The 22,111-nt window shown below is 47.8% G+C and overlaps 1 protein-coding gene across 2 annotated transcripts in view; it reads left to right on the top strand.

The window, feature by feature from the left end:
• BTBD2 (BTB domain containing 2) overlaps positions 1–21,896 on the top strand; it is a 628,042-nt gene extending 606,146 nt beyond the window's left edge. The window contains exon 9 of one of the 2 annotated variants that reach the window (XM_069649505.1): positions 20,674–21,896. In XM_069649505.1, the coding sequence (XP_069505606.1) occupies positions 20,674–20,835 (162 nt within the window). In that variant the 3' untranslated portion in view covers positions 20,836–21,896. The remainder of the gene's footprint in view (positions 1–20,673) is intronic. The other variant, XM_069649506.1, reaches the window with a different exon arrangement.
• Positions 21,897–22,111: the final 215 nt, after the last annotated feature.

Here is a 22,111-nt window from a genome sequence, read left to right as displayed (position 1 = left end):
GGTCACTATGACACCCCTGTGTTACGGCACGGAGGGTGTGGTGTAACACACATACCAAAAACACATGAAGCCCTATGGAGTAAAAGACCCCATAGCCCATAAAACACATTACAAAGTCAAAGGATATCTCAAATCATGTCTAAGAGTGGGAGAAAAAGAGTCTCGCTCTTAGCAGGAGAAAAAATAAACCCCAAAAATCCAGCAAAGCTGCTGGGGGACTCACTAGGTTTGGGAAATTAGCCTTAACAGAGAATTCTCCCTAACACCACCTGGACTTTGGTCCATACTTTTGTACGTCACTGCTCCCTCGATTCCATCCGTGGGCAGGATCTGGCCTTTGGCAAGGCGGTCCTTTACTCTGCAATTTGATTGGGCATTCTAAATTTCTGTATTCTAAATTCTTTTCCCACCTCCTTGCATTGGTACTGCTTTGGGAGTCTGTCATAGATATGGAATACGTCGGAGGGCCCAATCCCCTCGAAGAACAAGTTACTCTCTTACCTGGTACGTTCGTTCTTTTGATGGGATGGTCCGACGACATATTCCATATCGCTCCCTCCCTGCCTTCCCTGCTACAGAATTTCTTATGCGATTGCAGCTTATGTTTCCGCAAGGCTTTGTGTGGTCTGACTGGCAGAAGACTGGTGCCACACGTTCTTGGAAAAAACTACAACTGAGGCTACGGGCTTCGTGCGTCCTACTTATAACATCCAGTGACGTCGGCCGTCGGAGGAGGTCCTCAACGGTGGCGTATCGACGCAGGACGCAGACGCCGAAAGATTTTCCGAAGCAGCACTGCTGTGGTGATTACTGTCATAGATATGGAATATGTTGTCGGACCATCCCATCGAAAGGACGTTACCAGGTAAGAGAGTAACTTGTTCTCCTCACCCGCCGCCGCTGAATGTGATGAGGGGAACAGTGATAACGCTACCTCTGTATCGGAGGTGGTCGACCTCTCTAAGGAGCGTTCCCGCTACTCTGCGTCTGTCCCCGCCCTGACAGGTTCGGCAAACGCCCTACTTATGGGGATGTACAACCCGGCGACGCCGACGCACATGGAAAACATAAAACTAAACACACAACCCACAGCACTCCTTCGACTGAGTCTAAGAAAGCCCTAGCGCCAACGGAGACGTGGGATCAACCGGCAGCCTCCGCCGACCGTGAGGTTCGTAAGCCGTCCCTGCAACCGCAGGCGCGGATGGCGACTGGGCCGTCCACAAATAAGGGCACGATCACCAAAACGCCATACGCCACGCCTCGTAAGAGAGCGTCTGTCGACGATAACGTCCCACAAACGCCGAAGACCGTGCAAGACGAGCCCTCGACAGAGAGTTTAGTCGTCAAGAGCTTGGCTAGAATAGTCTCCTCTGATGCTCACAGACGGACGGCGAGGGAGTCGCCGAGTCCCGCTCACAAGGCCAGGGAGACTCCAAAACAGACGGAAGGTACGTCAGAACCTCCACCACCGTCAAAAGAAAGACCTAGCTCACGAGAAGGGTTCTCGGAGGGCGAGAGGAGTATATCCTCTATGCTTTGGGAGAGATCTCGATGGCTACAGGCGGAAGAGCACCCCTTCCCTCTCAGACCGCTCGGGGTTACTCCAGTGGACTTTGGAAAGATTTCAATCTTGTATGGACAAACTGGATAGGTTCATGTCCACCCCTGAACACGTTACACCCAAAAGGCCAAGGGCGATACTTCATGAAGATCCCAGGGCCAAATATCCAAGACTCTTTGACCCACTTCAGGAGGATATTAATGCATATGACCTCACTGAAGAGGACACTCAATTTCAAGAGGATGAGGAATTCATAAATAATGAGGATCTACAAGACCCTGCAGAAGGTTTTGAAGAATACCCAGACATGGGTGGTAAGGGCTTCGAAGAAGACCCGGACATATAAGGCTCACAGCCTTGGCAGTCTCCAGGGGCATCAACAGACCCAGACGTCCTGGATCTGTCCTCTCCTCAGACCACACCAGTCAGAAACCCGTCACCTGTAGATGACCAGCCAACTTGCAATTCTCTGCTACGTAAGGCAGCAGCAAATTTTGAAATTGATACAGGGGAAGTTACTCCAGATATAGACTTTGTGGAGAAAATAATTAAGGAGAAACCTCCTACTAGTCAGGCCATTCCCCTTCTTGCCTCAGTCAAAAGACGACTCACACCATCTTTATCAACACCGGCATTGGTTAGAGGGGTCAACCCAAGAATTGAGAAACTCTTCAGTCCCTCACCGTCGGACCCATTATATATTAGAGGTCACTCTATACCTGATTCCTTGGTAGTAACCACCACAAGGAAGAGGGCAGGGGTTCCGCTATCTACTAGCGAAGCACCTCCAGACAAAGAGGGAAAGAAACTTTGTCTTGGGAAAAAGAATTACTTCCTCAGCAGCTTTCTCCACCAGAATTGCCAATAACAATACCTTGCTGGCAAGCTATGCTGATGCCCAATGGGGAAAGTTATGTGAAGGCCTCGAAGAAGTCCCTGAGCCCTTACGGACCCGGTTGTTAGCCACTGTAACAGAGAGTACTCTGGTAAACCAGTGCATCATTAAAAACACGCTCGATGCTGCAGAGACAGCTGGCCGGTCATTAGTCCAGGGGATACTTCTCAAGTGTCAAGTCTGGCTCAGGAACTCGGGTTTTAAGCCAGAAACCCAGGCGTCCCTCATAAACCAACCAATTGAGGACTCAAACCTGTTTGGTAAAAAGGAATTTGATACCCTTAAGCCCCTGGACCAGATCACAAGACCTCCTAACAAGCGAGGTTACGGCAACAGATGATTTTTTCGTGGCCAACATGAAAACCAACAGCAGCAACAACAGTACTCCTCAGCAAGCAATTGGTCCTCCACCCAAGCAACCAACGCACAATATGCTCAGAGAGGACAACGTCATGGAAAGGGAAGAGGTCGGGGTCCCACTCCCAGAGGCTCCCCGGCTACCAACACCAAATGACCCAAAGGTTCGGGTCCCCTCCCATGCATCTCCAGTCGAGAGCCAGTTAACATCATTTCTACCAGCATGGGAGGGAATAACCACAGGCCACTGGCTATTGTCCACCATAGCCTGCGGTTACTGCATCGAGTTCAGTTGGTCCCCCACATTCAGACCCCCAAAGGGAAGACTCCGATCACCGGAGCACCTCGCCATCCTTCTTCAAGAAGTCGAACTGTTACTGGAAAAAGGAGCAATAGAGGTTGTGCCTCTATCACAGGTAAAGGAGGGTATCTATTCAGTGTACTTCCTTGTACCCAAAAAAGGATTTAACCATGCGCCCTGTACTAGATCTTCGCCCAGCGAACACATTTGTCAAACCTCAAAATTTTCACATGGTGACTTTACAGGAAGTAATTTCCCTGCTATATCAGGGGGATTACATGTCAACACTGGACATGAAAGATGCATACTTTCATATTTCAATGTTGCCAGCACACAGAAAATACCTCAGATTTATGATAAAGGACAAACACTACCAGTTCAAAGTGCTACCCTTCGGCATAGCGTCAGCACAGAGGGTATTCACTAAAGTACTGGCAGTGGCAGTGGCCGACCTGTGCAGGTTGTCCATTCCAGTATACCCTTACCTCGACGATTGGCTCATAACAGGGGATTCTTTTGAGACATGCTTCTCAAATACCCAAAAGACTGTAGACCTTTTGTTCCAGCTGGGCTTCTCCATCAACGAGAAGTCCAGCCTAGACCCCAGTCAAGTCAAGCAATTCCTAGGGGCTCTAATTTGAACAAGGGACGGCCTCGTCTTCCCCTCCAACGAGAGGGTCCAAAATATGCTGTTTCAGATCCCTCAATATATAGTCGGTCGAGAGGTGACGGTACGCAAAGCCATGCGGTTGCTAGGAATGATGGTGTCATGTATTTATTTGGTACCTCGCGCGTGACTGCACATGCGTCCAATGCAAGAGTGGCTCAACAGCCAGTGGTGTCAGGCCAGCGGACAATGGTACGATCTAGTGGTGGTCTCGCAGGCCCTGGTTCTCTCGCTGCGGTGTTGGTCGAAGGAAAAACTCGTAATAGGAAAACCTTTCGCCACCCCCACAGTGGAAGCCACTCTAACCACAGACGCATCTCTCACAGGATGGGGTGCTCACCTTTCCCATCAGACTGCACACAGAGTTTGGACTCCGAATGTGGCGTCCAAACACACAAACTTGCTGGAACTACTGGTGGTCTTCAAAGCACTGAAGGCTTTCCAGACACACCTTCAAGGGAAGACGGTGCTGGTCCTCACAGACAGCACCACGGCCATGTACTAACTGAACAAGCAGGGGGGCACTCACTCTCCAGGACTGTCAAAGCTGTCCCAGAACATATGGAAGTGGGCTCTCAAACACATGTTCCTATTATCCCAACATGTACCAGGGGAACTCAATCTTCTGACAAACGAACTCAGCAGAGACTTCCCTCTGCCCGTAGAATACGAATGGCGATTACAAGAAGACATCGTCTCCAACGTTTTCGCAGAATGGGGCTTCCCAGAAATAGATCTGTTCGCGACTCTGGAGAACACCCAATGCCAAGATTACGCCTCCGGGTACCCCCAGAACTGCTCCAAGGGGAACGGTCTCTGGATTTCATGGTCACGGAAATTTGTTTACGCTTTCCCCCCCCGACTCTCCTTCTCAACAAGATGCACCAGGAACCAGTTACCATGATACTGGTGGCCCCCATGTGGGCCCGCCAACCCTGGTTCGCTCACCTGATGGAGATGTCTCTTTCTCCACCAGTGAAACTACCCTGCCCGTACAACATGCTGTCACAGGACAGGGGTAGAACGCTGCACCCATACCCACAGACCCTGAACTTAGCAGCCTGGCTCCTGAGGTCATAGGATTTGGACATTTGCAGCCCCCACAGAGATGCATGGACATCCTTAGAGAGGCAAGGAAACCGAACACTCGTTACTGCTACTCTAGCAAGTGGAAACGGTTCGTCATCTGGTGTAGGGCGTACAGCGTCAACCCCGTTGACTGCTCCCCCACACAAATTGTTCTATAGCTGACTCACTTGTTAGACTCAGGATTAGTCTTTAATTCTATTAAAGTTCACCTTAGCAGCACTCTCAGCTTACACTACGTCTCAACACAAGGTGTCATGGTGGAAAGTTCCAGTTATGAAAGCCTTCATGGAGGGAGTGAAAAGGATCCGCCCCTATATCTAACCCAGCACCCGGATGGGACCTTAATGTTGTACTAACCAGGCTGATGGGCTCCCCCTTTGAACCCATGCACAAGCAACCCTTAAGAATCTCACTCTTAAAACTGCTTTCTTAATCGCCATCACCTCCATTAGGAGAGTGAGTGAACTACAAGCGCTCTCCATACTAGCTCCCTTTGTAACAGTTCACAAAGATAAGGTGGTTCTACGCACGCACCCTAGGTTTGCACCAAAATTAATTTCTAAATTCCATGTCAACCAGTCTATAAAGCTACCAACGTTCTTTCAAAATCCATCTAACTTGGGAGAAAAAAGCCTACTCACACTCGATGTGCGCAGGGCGGTCATGTTTTATATGGAAAGAACTATTATATGCACGATTACTATACTTTCATGCGATCAAGTCAAGCTTGTGCCATTGCGCCATCATGAGATCCCCTCAGCGCACGCTGTTGCCATTAGCAACAGGTATACAAGCACATGGATTTGCAGCAGCTCCGACCATTAGCAAGACTCGCCGCCAAAAGCTGCTACTTCCAGCGACCAGGTCTCCTAAGACCTGTGAATGTTTCCACAGGCACCTTTTGGTGATGCAAGCCCAAATAAATAGTAAGTAAATATTTGCAAAGCTAACGGCGTATCTCTTTGGCGCAACTAGCAATCGTCTGTACAGCTAGATTACAGCATGCTCATACCTTACTCTCCCCTCAGATCTAGCCATCGCAAAATCATCCAGGAAGGATTTCTTGGGATTAAGAAAGTCTACTCCATCTTCCTACAGCGCTGCCAGCAGCGGCCCTTCTACCTTTTAATAACTACCTTCTGTACCTTTTTTTTAATTTTTTTTTTTTTATACATATCTTTCTTTACCGTTTGTCTACACATGCCTTTATCCCTACACCCTTTATATAGGGTCTCTCAAGAGTCTTCACTTTTTTTATGTGACCCTATGTGACCCCCTGTGCCTCCCCTCTCCACCACAGGAAATCACCCTTTGGTGCCCAAATTGTATGCCGCCCTGCGCAAGATCCAGCACTTGGATGCACAAATTAATTGCTGTGTTGATGCACTAAGTCCAATTCCCTTCCGGTAGGTTTTATACCTCCTAATATAACGTTCTATACTGGGATACTCCAGCATAATGTATCCAATGTGGTGTACCCTCGTACACTCATAAGACGGTCGCATTCACTTATTCTCCATTCCGATAATTGTGTCTCTAGAAATAAGATATTGTGGAAACCTCCACAAGAAAACCTACTGGTTCTACAATTATAGTACCAGCCTTTCGCTACTGGGTCGTATGGAACCCCGAGGAAACTGGTGAGATATGAGTGCATGTCACCTTTATATTGACAACTCTATAGGTTACAGCCTCGTGTATAACAAATCTTCCTTTTTCTATTCTTCAACCCTCTTCATTTACATCTGGGTTCCTTGTCCTGAAGAAGCAATACATTTAATTCTGCTAAAGCGCAGTGTTGTGCCTCTGCATTGTAGTTCATTTTTTTGTTCTTATTAGATTTCATTTGTCACCTTGTCTTGACATATGATGTCCCTTTATGGGTAACTTATCTTTGTTTGATACTGTAAACAACGATGTGATTGAGTATGTTTGTTTTTTTTTTAAAATACTTCATATATACAAAAAACAGTCAAAAACTCTTCTGATTAAGTCAAAATGTGCTCAAATAATTGGTGTCCTGAATATACCTGAAAAGGGCTTCTTGCCCCCCCTGGTCCGGAGGATTTGACAAGCGCTTCCTGGCGGCGGCTGAGTCCGGGGTTGGCTGCGACCTTAAGCACCTTGGTGCAGAGTCAGGGACGCGTTACTCAGCATCTTCATAAGGGTCATCCATTCCACCCAGATGTCGTCCAACATACCGACATGACTGTCTTCCTCAAGGACTCACAGTGTTGGAAGAGAAACCTCTCTTTCTTCTCCGCCGATACCAAATTGAAAAGTTTTGATGCCCAGGAGATCATGGCATGGAAGGAGCCACTCTCATCTAGGAGCGAAGCCCTGGCGGGTTTGTCAGTACCCAAAGGCTCAACGTCAGCCAAGAACTTATCATCATACTCGTTCTTATGAGTTGCTGTGGTATCCATGGCCATGCCAGTGTCTGCACGCAGTGGTTCTTTCTCCACCAGGGTCAATGGCCTACTGAGCGGCATCAGCCGAAGTCTTGGTTTATGCAGACTGTGGGCTGGTCTAGGAGTCAGAGCCATAGATGGCCTCTGCTGAATTTCAGCTGTTAAAGTGTGCAGAGGTAGTGAAGATGTCCAGCGACACGTCCCTGGGTGCTGGCCTGGGTGCAAAGGGTGCAAACGGTGCAATCGGAACTAGAACAGGGCTGAAACCTCTTGGAGGTGCAACAGGCAGGTATGGATCCTGGCGTGGAGAACCTTTCTGGGACACAGGTTTGAGTAAAAACCCTCTGGCAGCTGCTCATCCCCAAAGCTACTGTAGATGTGGGGAGATTTCAGACCCAACTGGAGTCAGCGAAGACACACTCATCGGTCTCTGCAGAAAATATGACGAAGGCAGCATCTCCTCCTTCGGGAAAGAGGCGATGACTTGAATTTGCTAAATCGGTGCAGCCGCTGATGAAGTCGTGGTCGGTACAGCCGACGGAGGTTGTGGAGACAAAGCTACCCTTGGCGTTGTAGTGACTGTGGAAATGATGGTCACTGCCGAATTTCTTATATAGAAGTGATGGTAGAGGTAATCGACGGGGTCGTCGACAAAGGGGCCGCCAACGAGGTGGATGTCTTGATCGTCCACTAGGCTGTGGACCTGGTAGACTAGGGCATCGTCGACCGTAGCTGACTAAGATGAGCTGCTGAAGGGCCTCCTGAAGATCTCCCCTTTGAAGACTTGACATTGTACAAGGACTTGTGCTTGGAAGGGGTCAGGAATGTTCTCGCCCAAGGGACCCGAACGATCAGTAGGCTTACCGTTGCCAGGGAGCCAGCTCTCCCCGAACCAGATACCACAGCCGCGGCGACCTTTGTGGGAGCTGATGCATGATGTTTCGCCTTCTTTTGTTCCCCTCATAACGAGAATCCTCAAAGGATCTCAACCTCTTTTTTTCAGATTGAACAAGCTTGTGAGACCTGCCAGTCCACAGCAAAGCATGACTGCGCCCAGATGCCACGTTAGAGACCTTCTCCTCCTTGAGCCACACCACCAACCTGTGATAACGATCTCGCTTGGTATTTGCCGGGAAACCACCAAAGATCTTGCATCCCTCTCCATCGTCATCCGGGTCTAGTTAATGCAGGCACGTGAGGTGCCGATCCTTGACATAAACTTACTCCAGGGCACATGATTCACAGGCCCTGAACTTCTCTTGCCCGCTTCGGACTTTGAGGTGAGAAATAGGCCCAAGCCTAGGCCCGTAGCAATTCGCGGATTGAAGATCCGTTGGTGGAATTCGATTTTCACTGACAACTGATCCCTGCTGCCAGTAATCAAGGCGCAGACGAGGAAAAGGTTGAAGAAAAAACATATTGAAACTAGCAAAAAAGTCACAATTTCTCAGAGAACTCCCACACTGAAATGTGTGGTAAAAATCTGAAGGTGGCCACCAGGGGTGTAGCTTAGGGGGGCGACAATCATTGGCTGGGGGAAGCAGGTCCCAAAGGACAGTGATTGATTATAGAGGAGACCAGCAGTTTTCAGTCTAAAGCAAAACTTTCTTTTTTTCTGAATGATTCTCAGCCTGACAGGGAATATTCATGAATATGTGAATCCATGCCAAACCCCATTCTGGAGTAGAAGGCTCCTTTTTAGGGTCCTACAGTCCTCATCATACCACAACCCTCATCTCCAGCATTTGTTTCTTTAACAAAAGCTTGCTGTATGTTAACAATTTTAATATTATACAGCTTGAAGAACATCCGTTCAGGCAATGCTTTATATTTTCTTACAACACTTAAATTGGGTGAAACATGGATGGTATTTTGACTGATTTTTGGTGGACCTTATAACAGAATTGTATTCCTAGTTCATAACACAGCTATTACTTGTAACAATGTGTTACTTTACACCCTGTTTTTACTTCATGTATAGAAAAAAGAAGTCTCCTGATGAAGAGCCTTACCTGAAACGCATTCAATGTGAAATTGTGGGATACTGTCAACATTTTATTAATGTAATGACCCGTAACTTTCAATTGCACAATATTGATTTGATTTACACCATGTAGATGGAGTACGACATTATTTGACTCAGCCTTTCATCCTTCCGAGGTCGATAAATGAGTACCAATTTCGGTTGGGTGATATTGTATGTAAATATGTGCTCTGTAAAGCGCTTTGGATTAAAGCGCTATATAAATAACACATCGTTAGCATTATTTGGAATATTCTTGTTCAACAATTTGTGTTTGTGCTAAAAAAAGAAATTGGAACGTGTTTAGAAAGACTTGTAAAAATATATTTTTCATTGTGAGCATGACAAACTAATTATTTAATCAAATATTGAGACTCGTTGACAAATAAATGGTAATGGTTTGATATGACATTTAAAATGCACGTGTACACTAGTGTTTCTAGGCGTGACAAGACAAGGAGGGGGAAACAAGGGAAGGTAAAACAATCTTACTAGGTCTTGTGTCATTCAGATCGCGCAAACGCAGGGAGGGGTAAAGTGCAAAAGGGGGGGGTGGAGAACTGCAAGGGGGAGGGGGATGGAGAAGTCCAAAAGGGAGATGGGGAGGGAGACGTGCAGGTAACAGTGCAGCCAACGGGGGGCTAAGTGCTGGTAATCGGAGGGGGTGGGTGGCTAACCAGTGCAGAGAGTGGGTGGACTGCAGGCTCACAGATACAGACCAGAAGTGGTAGGGAGGCCAAGAGGCAGTGCAAGGTGCAACTGGACAGGCCGGACCTGGACCCAATTTCCGAGGGTGGCCAGGTGCGTGGAACAGATGGGTCATCAGCAAGGGAGAGGAAGAGTGAAAGCGGAAGTGAAAAGGAAGGTGTTGAGTTGCTTCCGGAACTGAAATAGGCAGGGAGGCTGTTCCAGAAGGAGGCCACAGCCGAACTCTCTGCTTGGAAAAGCAAATGACTTTCAGAGAGTTGGAGGTGGACTAGCGGAGAGTTCGAGAAGGGAGATACTTGGGAAGAGAGATTTTGAGGTAGTGTGGACCCAGGCCCCAGAAAGCCTTGTGGACAATACAGAGGGTCTTTAACTTGATCCTTGCCGCCACTGGGAGCCAATGAAGAGATTTCAGAGATGGAGAGACACGATCCCTGGGCTTGAGCCCAAGGACAAGTCTTGCAGTCCTGTCCTGGATAAGTTGGAGAGGACGAAGAGTAGAGGCAGGAAGATTTAGAAAGAGGCTGTTGCAGTGGTTCAGCCTTCAAAGGACCAGAACTCTGGAGACAGTGAGCTTCTGGGGGAAGTTGGGGAGTAAGGGAAGAATACCTCTGAGGAGGTGCAGCTGATAGGTTGACTTCTTAGAGATGTCAGAAATGTAAGGAGAGGGTGGAGTCAAAGATGACCCCAAGGTTCTTAGCCTCACAGGTAGAAGGAAGAAGACCCAGAGCGGGCAGCCAGATAGGAAAGGAGGGAGCTGGTGTTCCCATGCGGAGGTTCTCCGTCTTACTGGCATTGATTCAGAGATCATTAACGGCACACCACTCCTGAATTTACTGACAGTCAGGAATTAGAGAAGGCGTAGAGGTGTCCAAGGGGAGACTGAAAGAGAGCTGGGTGTCATCTGCATAACATTGAAATTTGGAGCAGAGAGCAGCTATGCAGTAGGTGAGAGGAGCCAGGTATTGGTTGAACAGCCAGGGAGAGAGATTAGACCTCTGGGGAACACCACAGGCAGAGGGAGAGGTACAAGAGAGGAAGGACCTCAGTTGGACCTGATAGGGTCAGTCAGTGAGAAAGGAGGTCAGCCAGGCCAGGGCCTGATTGGTGAAACCAGGTTATCACGGAGGCGCTTGAGCAGGATGGCATGGTTGACCATGTCGAAAGAAGATGAAAGATCAAGGAGAATGAGGACAGAAGGAAGGTTAGAGTCAAGGGTGAAGAACAGGTCTTCACGGATTTTCAGGAGAGCAGTTTTCGTGCTTCTGGCCACTTTGAAGCCAGACTGATGGTCCCGAATTGTACCAAACTTGACACCTGCACGTGCAGAGCCAGGCCCTCGGACGAGAGTGTGTCTGCGCTTCATCAGAAGGTGCACTGCCTCAGCAAAACCCGAACAACCACAGTTTACAGCTACAAGTCTTTGCTGGGGATGTTGCCTTCATGCATCCCACTGGTCACTGATTGCAGACTATGTATGAGACCAGCACAAGAATTCCTGGATGCCAGATGGGTACAAGCTTCAGGCTCCTGGGAGAACCGCATTACCCTGACTCCAGCCTTCAGGAAGGACCTGCTCTGGTGGTCAGTGAGGGAGCACCTCCTGCAAGGTGCCCCCCCCCCCCTCAGGCTCCCGGACCATCATATCACCGTCACTACGGACACTTCCCTGGAAGGTTGAGGAGCCCAGTGCCAAGACCAGCACACCAGGAGTTTGTGGTCAGAGACGGAAAAGACCCAGCACACCAACCTGCTGGAACTACAGGCAATATTCTGGGCACTGAAGTCCTTCCTCCACCTGCTCGGTGGGAAAGTTCTTCGGATTTACGCAGACAATACGATGTCAATGTTTTACATCCGCAAGCCAGGGGGTCGAAGGGTGGGAGGGACCAGGTCCCCACAGCTTTCCAGGGAGGCCCAAACACTCTGGATATGGGCTCTGCAACAGAACAGGTTGTTGATTCCCCTCCATCTACCGGGGATACACAACATTCTGGCGGACTCCCTCAGCAGGGAGTTGCGCCCTTGTCACGGATGGGACTTGCAGAAAGACCAGCTACACCTGTTTCAGGAGTGGGGCACCCCTGAAATCGTCCTGTTTGCCACATGAGACAACAGCCTCTGCAAGACCTTTGTCAGCCGGTTTACTCACCTGAACAGTTTGGGGGATGCCTTTGCGTTCCCACGGGAGGGGACATTTCTGTATGCTTTTCCAACAATTCCTCTGGTGCCTCGAGTCCTACACACTTTCAAATAGTTTTGGTGCAGACTGATCTTAGTGGCCCCTGCGTTTCCGAGATAGTATTGGTACTTGGAGCTCCTGGCTCTCTCGGCAACAGCTCACATCAGGCTGCCCCCGTACCAGTCTCTCCTGCACCGGAACCAGGGAATGGTTCTGCACCACGACCCAACTTCTCTCAATCTGACAGCCTGGCTCCTGTGTTCCTAGAATTCGGGATGCGTTTGGCCTGGTCCTGGTCCCTGTATGTACGCTCAAGGTGAGTGCTGCTGTCAAGGTAGAATGACCGCGTGGAACCCTATGTGCCTGAGAAGAATGTTGTGTGGTGAGAGTTCCGACCCAGGCAGTTGATGAAGATATATCCTGGGTGGTGGGAGCCAGTGGGCTCTCTGCAAGATCTTCCTCACTTCTTGATTACTTATGTTGATGAATCCTGATGTAACCTGATGAGCAATAAACTACATGAACTGATCTACAGAGCATGTGTATCCTTTTTAACTGAAGTCCTAACAGTGGCAACGAGTTGGTCTCGGATACAAGGATGAGCCAAGTAGAGAAACAGGTACCTGTAATCACATCAGTGAGCGAGGAATAGTGGCGACTGCCCCGGGGGGGTGCAGTAATGGAGCTTGATGACTGTAGAGTGGAAGAGGGAGACCCACTTCCCCCAGGAGTCCCACCACCCAGGGCTGAGTGAAGTTGAGGGACATAGAGGACAGAGGACTTTGACAATGTATGTGGCCCTGCACCCATGTTAGACTATGTCCTCCTGCAGAGTGGTCCTGAAAAAACGGCAGTGTGCTCCTGCGTCCAGTAAGAGTCAGACACTGAATCTCCCTCTGCTGTTTCCCTTGAAAAAGTGTTTTATGTGGAGATGTGGGATAACTAGGGCACAGATGCAGGATTTACAAGTATTAAACTAAGTTTGCAGCGTGTGACCCTTCGCTGTGACTATATAGACATGATATGATATGATAGGTAATTGTTTGTAACGCGCTTAATACCGAGAAATTTCTAAGCGCAGACCCGGCAATCGAACCTGTGCTGCTCCGTGTTGTCTTGCTTCCAAGGCGAGCACGTTGCCCCTGAGCTATCCTCCAGAGACAATGTTTACATGGCACTGCTGGGTGCGGAACGCATGCCTCCAGAGCCGGAGCTGCATGAGGGATGGCGCTGTATGAGGGATGCCGCTTTGCCATTGCGGTGGTTGGAGCCCAAGAGCTGCTCTCTGTGCTGTGTCCCCAGTCATGGTGGTGATGTCACAGAATTGGTGAAGGAGTTGGTGGTCAAACTCTTCTCACCGGCATTCCATGATCCTGTCATGCAGAGCAGTGTATCACAAACAGGATGATCTGAGGAATGAACCTTGGTGTGTAATGTGGACTTTGGAGAAACATCTTCCTGGAAGTATAACATAGGCAGGGGATCCACCCACCGAGAAATTACTCTGGCTGTAAAATAAAGGGAGGGACGTGCTGACAAAGAAACGTCTGCTCTCCTTTTAAAGTGTTGCGCAGGGACAGACCAGCAAGATACGCACAGAGAAGGAATAACCCAGGGACGACGCAGGGCGATGCCGGGTGCAGTACACCTAAATGTGGGCCCTTGGATGACGCCAGCTCCATTGTGACTGATCTTCCTTAATTTTGGTAACAATAGAAGAGATGTTAATGATATTTTTGAAGCTCCATATGGGAAGGGAGTTGAATGAATACAGTTTCTCTCCAATAACGGTCCGTCATCACATGGCGTACACTTATCTAATGGGTTTCGACGGTCCTGACTCCAACTGCAGTCAGTTATTGGATTAGTGCTGAGGCGTTGAACAATTGTAATGAGGAGGTCATATTGGAATATTTAATGAAATGTAATCACACAATGAAATGTGTTCAAACGTGCAGGTGTTTGATGTATTCAAAGGTTTCATGAAATGTGCAGATTCTCTGCTATTGTGCGCTGAGCATGTAGTTACGCATGCCTACATTATGCACTGTGTGTTTTACTAATTTTTGTGGGGGTGTGTATGGGTTGTGTACAGAGCAAATGAATAACCCGCTGACAGATATTAAGTGCTGGTGTATAGTTGTAGATCACATCCGTGAGAGTTATGCATGTGGATGGTTCTGTAATTGTTTTTCGTTAAGATTTAACCTTTGAGGAATTTCAGTTATCTTCTGTTTAGCGGCAGCATTGGACATTGAGTTAGTTGTACTAATAAGGTATGGTTTGCAGTTGTTATGACTTACTGTGCCAGCAGCGTGTCGAGTGTGAGGTTGTAAAATTAACCTTTGGAGGAATTTCAGGAGACTCATGCAATGTTATGGCACAGAGGATGTATAACGGTTGTAGGTAGAAGTGTTCAAGAAGAATGCAGTGTGGTTGTTTAGAAATATGCAACTTAGAGATTATAGCCATGTTGCAGCTAAATTGTGTGTGTTTTTGAATGTGCAGTGAACAAATTGATGTTTTGAAGTACACTATTCAGAAAAAAGCAAGAGGAGAAATGTATATTTGTCGTGGGTATGTTCAATGTGTGGTTTGTAGTGTGGCGTTGTGGAGTAGGTGGAGTGACCATGTAGTTTGCACCCAAGGAGTGGCATGCAATTTTGCGAAGTTTACCGAAATTGTGTTTTTATGGTTGAATTCTAGTGTCTTGGTTAAGACGCCAGTTGCATACTGATGTCAACGCAGGACTCGATGGTTATGCAAGTGTGTTGACTGCATTGACAAGAGTTATCAGTATTGTAGACTGGGTGTGGGCAGGACGCTTTCTACATTCAAGTTTGAGAGTAGTTTTGCAAATTTGTGAGTTATGGAGTTTACGGTGTTTCATGACTAGTGTAGGTGATTTGAAGATTATGGAATAGTTAGAAGAAATAAATCATGTGTTGGTTTACAAAATCCTTCTTTGGACATTGTATTCAACTGTGCCACTCCCATTATTTGGGGTCCTGTGTGTGCAGTTTGATTTCCATCAACCCCCCACTCACCCCGACTCTTCTTACATTCTGCCGATGGGAGTTTCGGTTGGTACCTGGTTCTTCCCTTTGATGGGTCTTATGTTGCCTGGCCAGCAAATTAAAACTGGTTGTAAGTAGAGTGTTTGCAGTGCAGTGGTAGATCCCACTGTGGGCGTTCCTATCTGGCTGAGATGTGTGTGTGTGTGTTCGGGCAAGGTAGTGCTCCGGATGGCAGTCTGGAGGTCCCTTAGTGGCAGAGATGGATGGATGGAAGAGGGTTTTGTTTGTTACAGGTGGTGTAGGGACGCAGTTTGGTAGCCCATGGAGGGGCAGGTTAGTTCTCTAGGGTGGCAGCCTAGATATTAAATTGTGGCAGGAATGGATGGGAAGAGTCATGCTATATCCAGATGGTTTGGAGTGTATGGGTTGTGGTGCTGCCTTCTGTAGCAAGTTAGTTACGCCTGGTTGGCTGCCTCTGTCTCCGGGTGAGGAAATATTCGGTCTTAGAGGTGGTGTGAGAGTTGATTGAATGGTGTCCGCCCTCCTGTACTTCATATGGTAACAGAGGCAGCTGTGTTATGTCTGGTCCTGGCCCCTGTATGTATGTTCAAGGTGAGTGCTGATGTCCATGTAGAATGCCAGCGTGGAACCATGTGTGCCTGAAAAGAATGTTGTGTGGTGAGAGTTCCAACCCAGGCAGTTGATGAAGATGTAGCCTGGGTGGTGGGAGCCAGTGGGCTCTCCACAAGATCTTCCTAGCTTATTGATTACTTATGCTGATGAATCCTGATGTAACCTGATGAGCAATAAACTACATGAACTGATCTACAGAGTATGTGTATCCTTTCAATCTAAGTTATGACAGGAGCCTTTGCCTTCCGCAGCCTTGCCAATAGGTGTTCACTAAGGCAAGGGCCCCGACCAGGAGACAAATCCAGAAGATCATCAATGGGTTTTGGCGGTGGATTGTTCTCTTACCATCAACCCTCCCGGTCCACGACCCAGGAGGCCCATAGGGGTTGTTCCAAGGCTTTCAGAGGTGGCCGCCGTCGTCGCTCCCAAGGCGGCACACAGGCCTAGAAGCAGGACTGAATAGGCCAATATGTTGGGCCCCCACCGATGCACCCTGGTGGGAGACAGGCTGGTGGGCTTCATCAACGAGTGGAAGATCTCCATCGACTGATGAGTGCTGGAAGCTGTCGCCCACAGACACACTGTAGAATTCCAGCAGAAGTGTTGCGGATACCACCGGTGGCTCGGCAGGAGCAGCACTTCCCTCGCCTCCTGCAGGAGGTACGGGCCATGCTAAGAAAAGGGGCAATAGAGCGTGTTCCAAAACGACCCCGGGGCGCCAGAGTTTACGCCAGATACTTCTTAGTAAGAAAGAAGACCGGGGGCTGGAGGCCCATTCTCGACCTGCGGCAACTAAACTATATCTGCAAGTCCTAAAAATTCAGTATGGTCATGTTGCAATACGTGCTCGGCCAATTGGAGGAAGGGGACATCCTAACGTCGCTGGATCTGGAGGATGCTTACTTCCACTTCCAGAGCCCCCTGTACCAGGAGACGGTCACCACGGACGCGTCCCTGGAGGGCAAGGGAGCCCACACAGGACATCTCCACGCCAGAGGCTTGTGGCTACCGCAGGAGAGGACTCTCAACCTCAATGTCCTGGAACTGCGGGCAGTGCTCTGGGCCCTCAAGTCGTTCCTTCCATCACTCAAGGGCAAAGTGATGAGGGTCTTCAGACAATACCACCACGATGTTCTACATCAGGAAGCAGGGGGGCACCAGATCCTCAGCGCTCTCCAGAAAGGCGCAGGACTTGTGGCACTGGGCCGTCGCCCAGGGGATGTTTATAATTCCTTTTCATCTGGCGGGAGTCGAGAACACCGTCACCGACTCTCTCAGCAGGGAGCTGCGCTCTTGCCATCGGTGGGAGCTTTGGCAGGATCAAGTGGTCAACCTCTTCCTCAGGTGGCGCAGACCCCTGATCGATCTGTTTGCGACAGCGACGAACACCAATGCCAGAGGTTCGCCAGCAGGTTCCACCAGTAAGGGATCATGAGGGAAGCGTTCCCCATCCTGTGGGAAAGCTTGTTCCTGTACGCATTCTCGCTGTTGCCTCTACTACTACGAGTCATCAGTCAACTCAAACTGTGCTGGTGCAGGATGATCCTCGTCGCCCCGGCGTGGCCGAGGCAGATTTGGTACCCGGACCTTCTCAGCCTGCCGACATCACCTCCAGTCAAGCTGCCAGTGGTTGCGGATCTGCTCGCCAGAGCAGGAGGCGCAATCCTGCACCACGACCCAGGATCGCTGAACCCGAAGGCCTGGCTCCTGCAGCCTTAGAGTTCGGTGGGTACGAGCTACTGGTGGACTGCAGGGAGGTCCTTGCCAGGGCCAGGGCATCATCGAATCTTAAGTGCTACAGGCACAAGTGGAAGCGGTTTGCGACTTGGTGCTGGTCGCAGAAGATCAACCCTCTGATCTTTCCGTATTTGTTGTCATTGGCTAAGGCGGGGCTGGCGCACACCTCCATCAAAGTGCATCTGGCGGCTATCTCCCCCGCTACACCAGGTCTCTGTGGCGGTCTTCTCTTTGGTCACACCGTCTAGTCAAGGAGAAAGGACTGTTTTGATCGTTCCCGCCGGTGAAGGCGCCTTCCCCACCGTGGGAACTGAACGCGGAGCTGACAGGGCTCATGGGGTCCCCCTTCGAGCCTATGCATCAAGCTCCTCTCAAGTTCCTTTCGTGGAAGACAGCTTTTCTCGTGGCCTTCACCTCTGCCAGGAGGGTAGGTGAGATCCAGAACCTGTCCTGCAAGCAGCCTTATCTGACTTTCCACAAGACGAGAGTGGTGCTGCTGACGCACCCCTCCTTTGTGCCAAAGGTCCCGTCGGAATTCCATCTCAACTAACCTTTGGTGTTACCAGTGTTTTTTCTGACACCTTCGTCGCCGGTGGAAGGGACTTTGCACTTGCTGGATGTGGCTCGAGTGCTGAAGTTCTATGTGGCATGCACAAAGTTTTCAGAAGACGTCACTACTTTTCATGAACTTTGGTCTTGTGAACCATGGGAAAGCTTTGTCCAAGGCTTCCATCTCCAGGTGGCTCTCTGGCTGTATCATTCACTGTCACCGGTTGGCAAACTGACTGCTGCCCAGCTGTCCGAGAGCACATTCCACCAGAGCGATCACTGTGACAACAGCGTTCTTGTCTGGTGTGCCCCTGTTGGACATCTGCAGGACTACTACATGGAGGTCCACGCACACCAGCTCGAGATTCTACTGTGTCGACAGGGATTCCAGGGAGGAGTCCAGGGTCGGCCAAGCAGTGCTGCACAACCTGCCTGTTCGCTTGAAGGTGAGCCTTGTCCGGAGGTAAGAGTTATTGCTTCAATTAAGCCTTGTCACCTCCTATGGTTGTGTATGTATGTACTGCTATGTATTCTTTGTAAATGAGCATGTGAATCCATGCCAGACCCCTTGCTGGAGAAGGAACAAGTTACTTAACTGTAATTGTTGTTCTCCAACATGGGTTTGGCATGGATTCACATGCAAACCCTCCTTCCTGCCTCTCTGTGGCTCTTCTTGGTCATACTGACATTTAACGTGCTTCCAAATCTGAATATGGGTGCCAAATGAGGGGTTTGGGGAGAGGGCAGTCATTTGGCTGGGAGCAGTATGGCCCAGAGCTCAGTGATTGGTTTATAGGAGAAAGACAGTTTATAAGTGAAAGTGAAACTGTTTTTTCTTTTACCGGTAAGTAACTTGTTCCTTCTATAAGACTTCAATGCCCTCTGTTGGCTGTAATAGTGTTCTAGACCATTCTGCATCTGATTGTCATTTCAAAATATGATGAATTTGTAGGAGGAAGTTATCCATTTGACAGAGGCGTTGCTAGGAAGTTATCCATTTGACAGAGGCGTCGCTAGTTGGGGGCTATGGGGGCTATAGCCCCGTGTCATTTGGTTGTAGACATGGACAGAAGCTCAGGGGCTACATCCAAAAGGATAGCTAGCCCTGAGACCCGACATTAGTGTACCCCCAAATCTTTTCCAGATCTAGCAACACTCCTTCATGTGAAAGAGCATTACTGTAGGTAAGTAACTTGTTTTTTTCTTTTAGTAATTACGTCTGGTAAAAATGACATGCCCTTTCTTCAAAGGTGCCTAATAATTCTATTCCATAGGATAAAGTGGTTCCTCGAAGATCCTTCTGTCAACCCTAAATTGTCCTTTCTGAGTTTCATATGAATCATGAGATAACCTTGCAGTCGGCCATCTTGGAGTGCATGGTTCCTAGAGTGAGGTGATTCTGCATAACGTAGAATAAAATCAGTCAATACAAAATATTATCGTTTTTGTTGTCTTAGCACTGGCAAGACAGCAATTCAGTCAGTTTTGCTGGTAGGTTTTTTTGCATTTCTTGTTTCTGCAAGATGGGAAGAGTTCTGATGCTTTCAAGACTATATGGCCACTCCACCAAAACAAAGGAAAGTATTTATGGTCTTCAGAGAAATGTCCTGTTCCTGCAAATATGTGGAACAGCTGCTTGAGCATGCTAATATACCTTTTTATTTAAACCTTGATCTTTGGATATTTACCCCAGAAGTGATGCATCCTTTGGTCACAAAGTTCTTTGCAATTTGTTTGTTTGAACATGCTCTGTGTATATTATTATTACTTCCCTTCTGTGACGTAATGGTTTAATCTGGTTCCCAATCAAAATGGTTTAGTAGGACAACAGAGAAAAGGAAAAATCAACTTTGTGCTAATTTTGGTTCTAAGCCCTTGTTCTCCTGCCTTCACAGCATCTAACCTTTCATGGCATAAGAAAAAGGTTGGGTGTACTTTGCTCATAAGGAGAAGGTCAGTGTCTGAGAAGTTGAGGCATGCAGAGCCCAATCAAAAACTTTCAAGTGACAGCATATCTTTCAGAAGTACTTTTTGTCCTGCCTGGTGATGCAGCAATAGGCCATCTAGGTTTTAAAGGAGGTAGACTAAGAACTAATAGAATCAGAATCACCATGAAGGTAATTTTTCCTTTTCTTTATTTACCTGTTGATTTCTCTTGAACCTCCATCATGCCCCTTCTACTTAACCCTACATATCTTTGTTCAACGTCATGTTTTGGAGCACACGTGTACATTTCCATTTCTAAATGTTGAATGCTGCAGTGAGAACACGCTCTTAAAGGGAATTATACGCACATCTCTGAACACATTATTTAGGTGTTTTATTTCAATTTTTGTGATCTCCGGCCTCCTTTCCTAAAATTCTTCGACATAAATCTTTTAACCGTGGGAGCCGGATAACAAGTGTCCATCTGCAGCACATCGATTTTTGCTTTCTGAAGTAGCCAATGTAGTTGCAGTGGTCCTCAATGACTTATATTTGTTTGGCACTATGAAGTAACTGCATTTGGAGAAATGCCGTAAATGTGTTTACTCTCATTACAGGGCCCAGATTCTCACTATGGAACGAAAGGACTGCGCAAAGTCATCCATGAATCGCCCACTACAGGTGCTAAGACCTGCTTCACGTTTTGCTACGCAGCTGGGAACAACAATGGCACTTCTGTGGAGGATGGACAGATCCCAGAGATGATCTTCTACACATAGTGTTTTGGGGACTTTCCGGCAAACCCGAATTAACTTTGTCAAGACTTTCCTCCCCGTTCTGAACAGTGTCTGTTAGCAAAGGTGCACCATGCCCATGGAACCACCCTGGCCAACTGCCTCCTTAACAAGAGAAACCCTTTACTTGTGCTGCTGAGGCTATTTGCCATGTTGTAGCAGCTACCCAGTCATCTTTTGTTGGTTGCCTGTGGCTAGATTTGTTTTATATAAATAGATCTACAAACACATATATGTAAACAAAAAAAAAAAAGCTGAATTGCCTTCTATTCATGAATGTAGATGGGGCAGATTAAGATTCCCAAAGTGTTCTATTGATGTAGTTTTCCATGTCGCCTGGTTGACTCTAGGGCCTTTAAAGACTGGAGAAGAAATGCATGCAAAGAGGAGTATAGGGTACATAAATCCATTTCACAGAAAGTACTCCTCCATCACAGGGCTTTTGGAGGGAGGCAAGCGGGAGGGTGTTACAAATCAAATCACTTTAAATGGTATACCTGACGGAAAGCACTTTGGTTGCATCCTCCCTTGTTTACCTCTAATTATTCTTGTGACAAACCAATATTTGTATTGAGCCTTATGGAATAAGAACCTTTAAAGCATTATTTCTTGAATGAAAGACTGACTGAACTGGTTCTCTCATTGACTGTGTTCTTTCTGAAAGATTACTTGGAGGGGAAACTGGGAAATGAGGGTGACGTGTGAAGAAACTCTGCTTAAGAGAATCTACTTCTTCAGTCTGTGCCTCAAGGTCAAACCTATCTTTAAACAATGTAAATGGTCTTCCACTCCAGTGGCTCTTTTCTCCCCTGTTGTTCGTTACTATATTTGGAGCTTCTTACCATTGTTGGATACTTTCCCTTATGTTTATGCAAATATGTTCATTTAAATTTTTATTATGCGAAAACCTAAAAGCTGGACGGAATGCTTCTGTGCATAATGGACTTTACCTGAATAGTTTTTTTCCCAAAACATGTCTGTTTGTGGTTCCGGAGTAGGCGTGAATATCGCCATTTAAATAAGTTATGATAAAGCTCCTTATAGTACTTTTACGGGTATGTGCTCATTATTGCAAGAGAAGAAGCACTAGACTGTTTTATACTTTTCAGGTGAGGAGAGTAGGGCACCTGAAGTGTGCAAGACCTAGTAAACAAATTGATATTCATAAAACTAAAGCAGCATTTACTTAAAAGACCAGTTGGAACCTGTGATGTGTTTAAGTTTGCCATTGCAATGAGAAACGAAACTGCACATCATTTTC

This window comes from Ambystoma mexicanum, chromosome 1p (assembly GCF_040938575.1).
Source record: "Ambystoma mexicanum isolate Mex_15411 chromosome 1p, UKY_AmexF1_1, whole genome shotgun sequence".
Lineage (NCBI taxonomy): Eukaryota > Metazoa > Chordata > Amphibia > Caudata > Ambystomatidae > Ambystoma > Ambystoma mexicanum.
Note: the sequence above shows the minus strand (reverse complement) of the source record. Positions and strands in the feature narration are given on the sequence as shown.